This window comes from Mandrillus leucophaeus, unplaced genomic scaffold, assembly GCF_000951045.1.
Source record: "Mandrillus leucophaeus isolate KB7577 unplaced genomic scaffold, Mleu.le_1.0 Scaffold24, whole genome shotgun sequence".
NCBI lineage: Eukaryota > Metazoa > Chordata > Mammalia > Primates > Cercopithecidae > Mandrillus > Mandrillus leucophaeus.
The window spans coordinates 3,824,307-3,825,820 of NW_012102476.1; the positions used below are offsets into that span (position 1 = coordinate 3,824,307).

The 1,514-nt window shown below is 55.7% G+C and overlaps 1 protein-coding gene across 3 annotated transcripts in view; it reads right to left on the minus strand.

Moving 5' to 3' along the window:
- Positions 1-599: 599 nt before the first annotated feature.
- Positions 600-1,514, minus strand: part of VKORC1 (vitamin K epoxide reductase complex, subunit 1) — a 4,456-nt gene continuing 3,541 nt past the window's right edge. For 2 of the 3 annotated variants that reach the window (XM_011982516.1, XM_011982515.1), the window contains one exon: positions 600-1,090. In XM_011982516.1, the coding sequence (XP_011837906.1) occupies positions 985-1,090 (106 nt within the window). In that variant the 3' untranslated portion in view covers positions 600-984. The remainder of the gene's footprint in view (positions 1,091-1,514) is intronic. The other variant, XM_011982514.1, reaches the window with a different exon arrangement.

Genomic DNA, 1,514 nt, shown 5'->3' on the forward strand with positions numbered 1-1,514 from the left:
TTTTTTGTAGAGGCAGGGGTCTCACTATTTTGCTCAGGCTGGTCTGGAACTCCCGACCTCAAGTGATCCTCCTGCCTTGGCCTCCCAAAGCGCAGGGATTACAGGTGTGAGCCACCGCACCCAGCCAACACAAGTTCTTAAACAGTGCTTGGCATGTAGGTAAGTGGTCAGGGCATCATAGGCAAAACAAAAAGCTTCAGAACCTGGCCCTGGGCCTCCAGGGCTACCAATACTGGCTTGGGATGGTCAATAAGGCAACTGGAGGGGTTAAAGTTAAACTCAAGGAAAAACTTCCCAGCAAGCATTTACAGAACCAGAAGGGCAGCCTGCCCTTGCAGGTGTGTGCTCAGCCTTCCCAGGAGAGGAGGCCTGGCTCCTGTGGGCAGCAGGAGCGAGCTGCCAGCCTGTTTCCTGGGGGTGGGGGCCGATGGCGCGCCAGGCCTTGCTGACTCCACATGCTGGAGATGAGACTACGCATAACCACCCTTCCCAGCAGGCCCTCCATTCTCCCTCTGACTCACCCTTCCCAGCTCCAGAGAAGGCAACACTGAGGGAGGCCCAGCACCACAGTCCGTGGCAGACACATGGTTCAGACTTGGCTGATTGATCTAAGAAACTTTATTGCTCAGAACCTTCCCTCCCTGGGCAATGGCAAGAGCTTTGGAGACCAGCCCTTGGGGACAGAGTCAGAGGCACTGGGTGGAAAAAAGAGCAAGTGTGTGGCACATTTGGTCCATTGTCGTGTGCAGGTATGGCAGGAGGAGGGGGGACTCTAGAAGGCCCCCCATCTAGGGCCTTCTAGGGACCCAGATATGCCCCCTTGGGCAAGGCTCACATGCCAAAGCAAAGCAGACGAGGCCAGCCTGGCTTGGGGTGAGGGCTCAGTGCCTCTTAGCCTTGCCCTGGGGTTCTTGGACCTTCCGGAAACTGAGCCACATCAGGCCCACATTGATGGCATAGGTGGTGATGCAAACGATGCAGAAATCATAGAGCACGAAGAACAGGATCCAGGCCAGGTAGACAGAACCAGCGAGAGACACCAGGGAGCTCAGCAGCAGCAGGACAGAGGCCCAGCGCGTCCGCAGGCAACCTGCAAGGCAGAAGAGGGTCCGGTGTGGGCTTCAGGGACTGGCCACCTCCTGAACACTCCATGATGTCACCACACCACCTAGATGCCAGGAGCTGCTGGGAAGTGTCTCAAACAAGAGGCTCCAGGGCAGGTGTGATGGGTTACACCTGTAATCCCAACACTCTGGGAGGCCAAGGTGGGAAGACTGCTTTAGGCTAGGAGTTCAAAACCAGCTTGGGCAACATAGAAAGACCCAATCTGTATCAAAAATTTAGAAATTCGGCTGGGCGCAGTGGCTCATGCCTGTAATCCCAGCACTTTGGGAGGCCGAGGGTGGTGGATCACCTGAGGTCAGGAGTTCGAGAGCAGCCTGGCCAACATGGCAAAACCCCATCTCTACTAAAAATACAAAAATTAGCCAGGCATGGTGATGGGCACCTGTAAT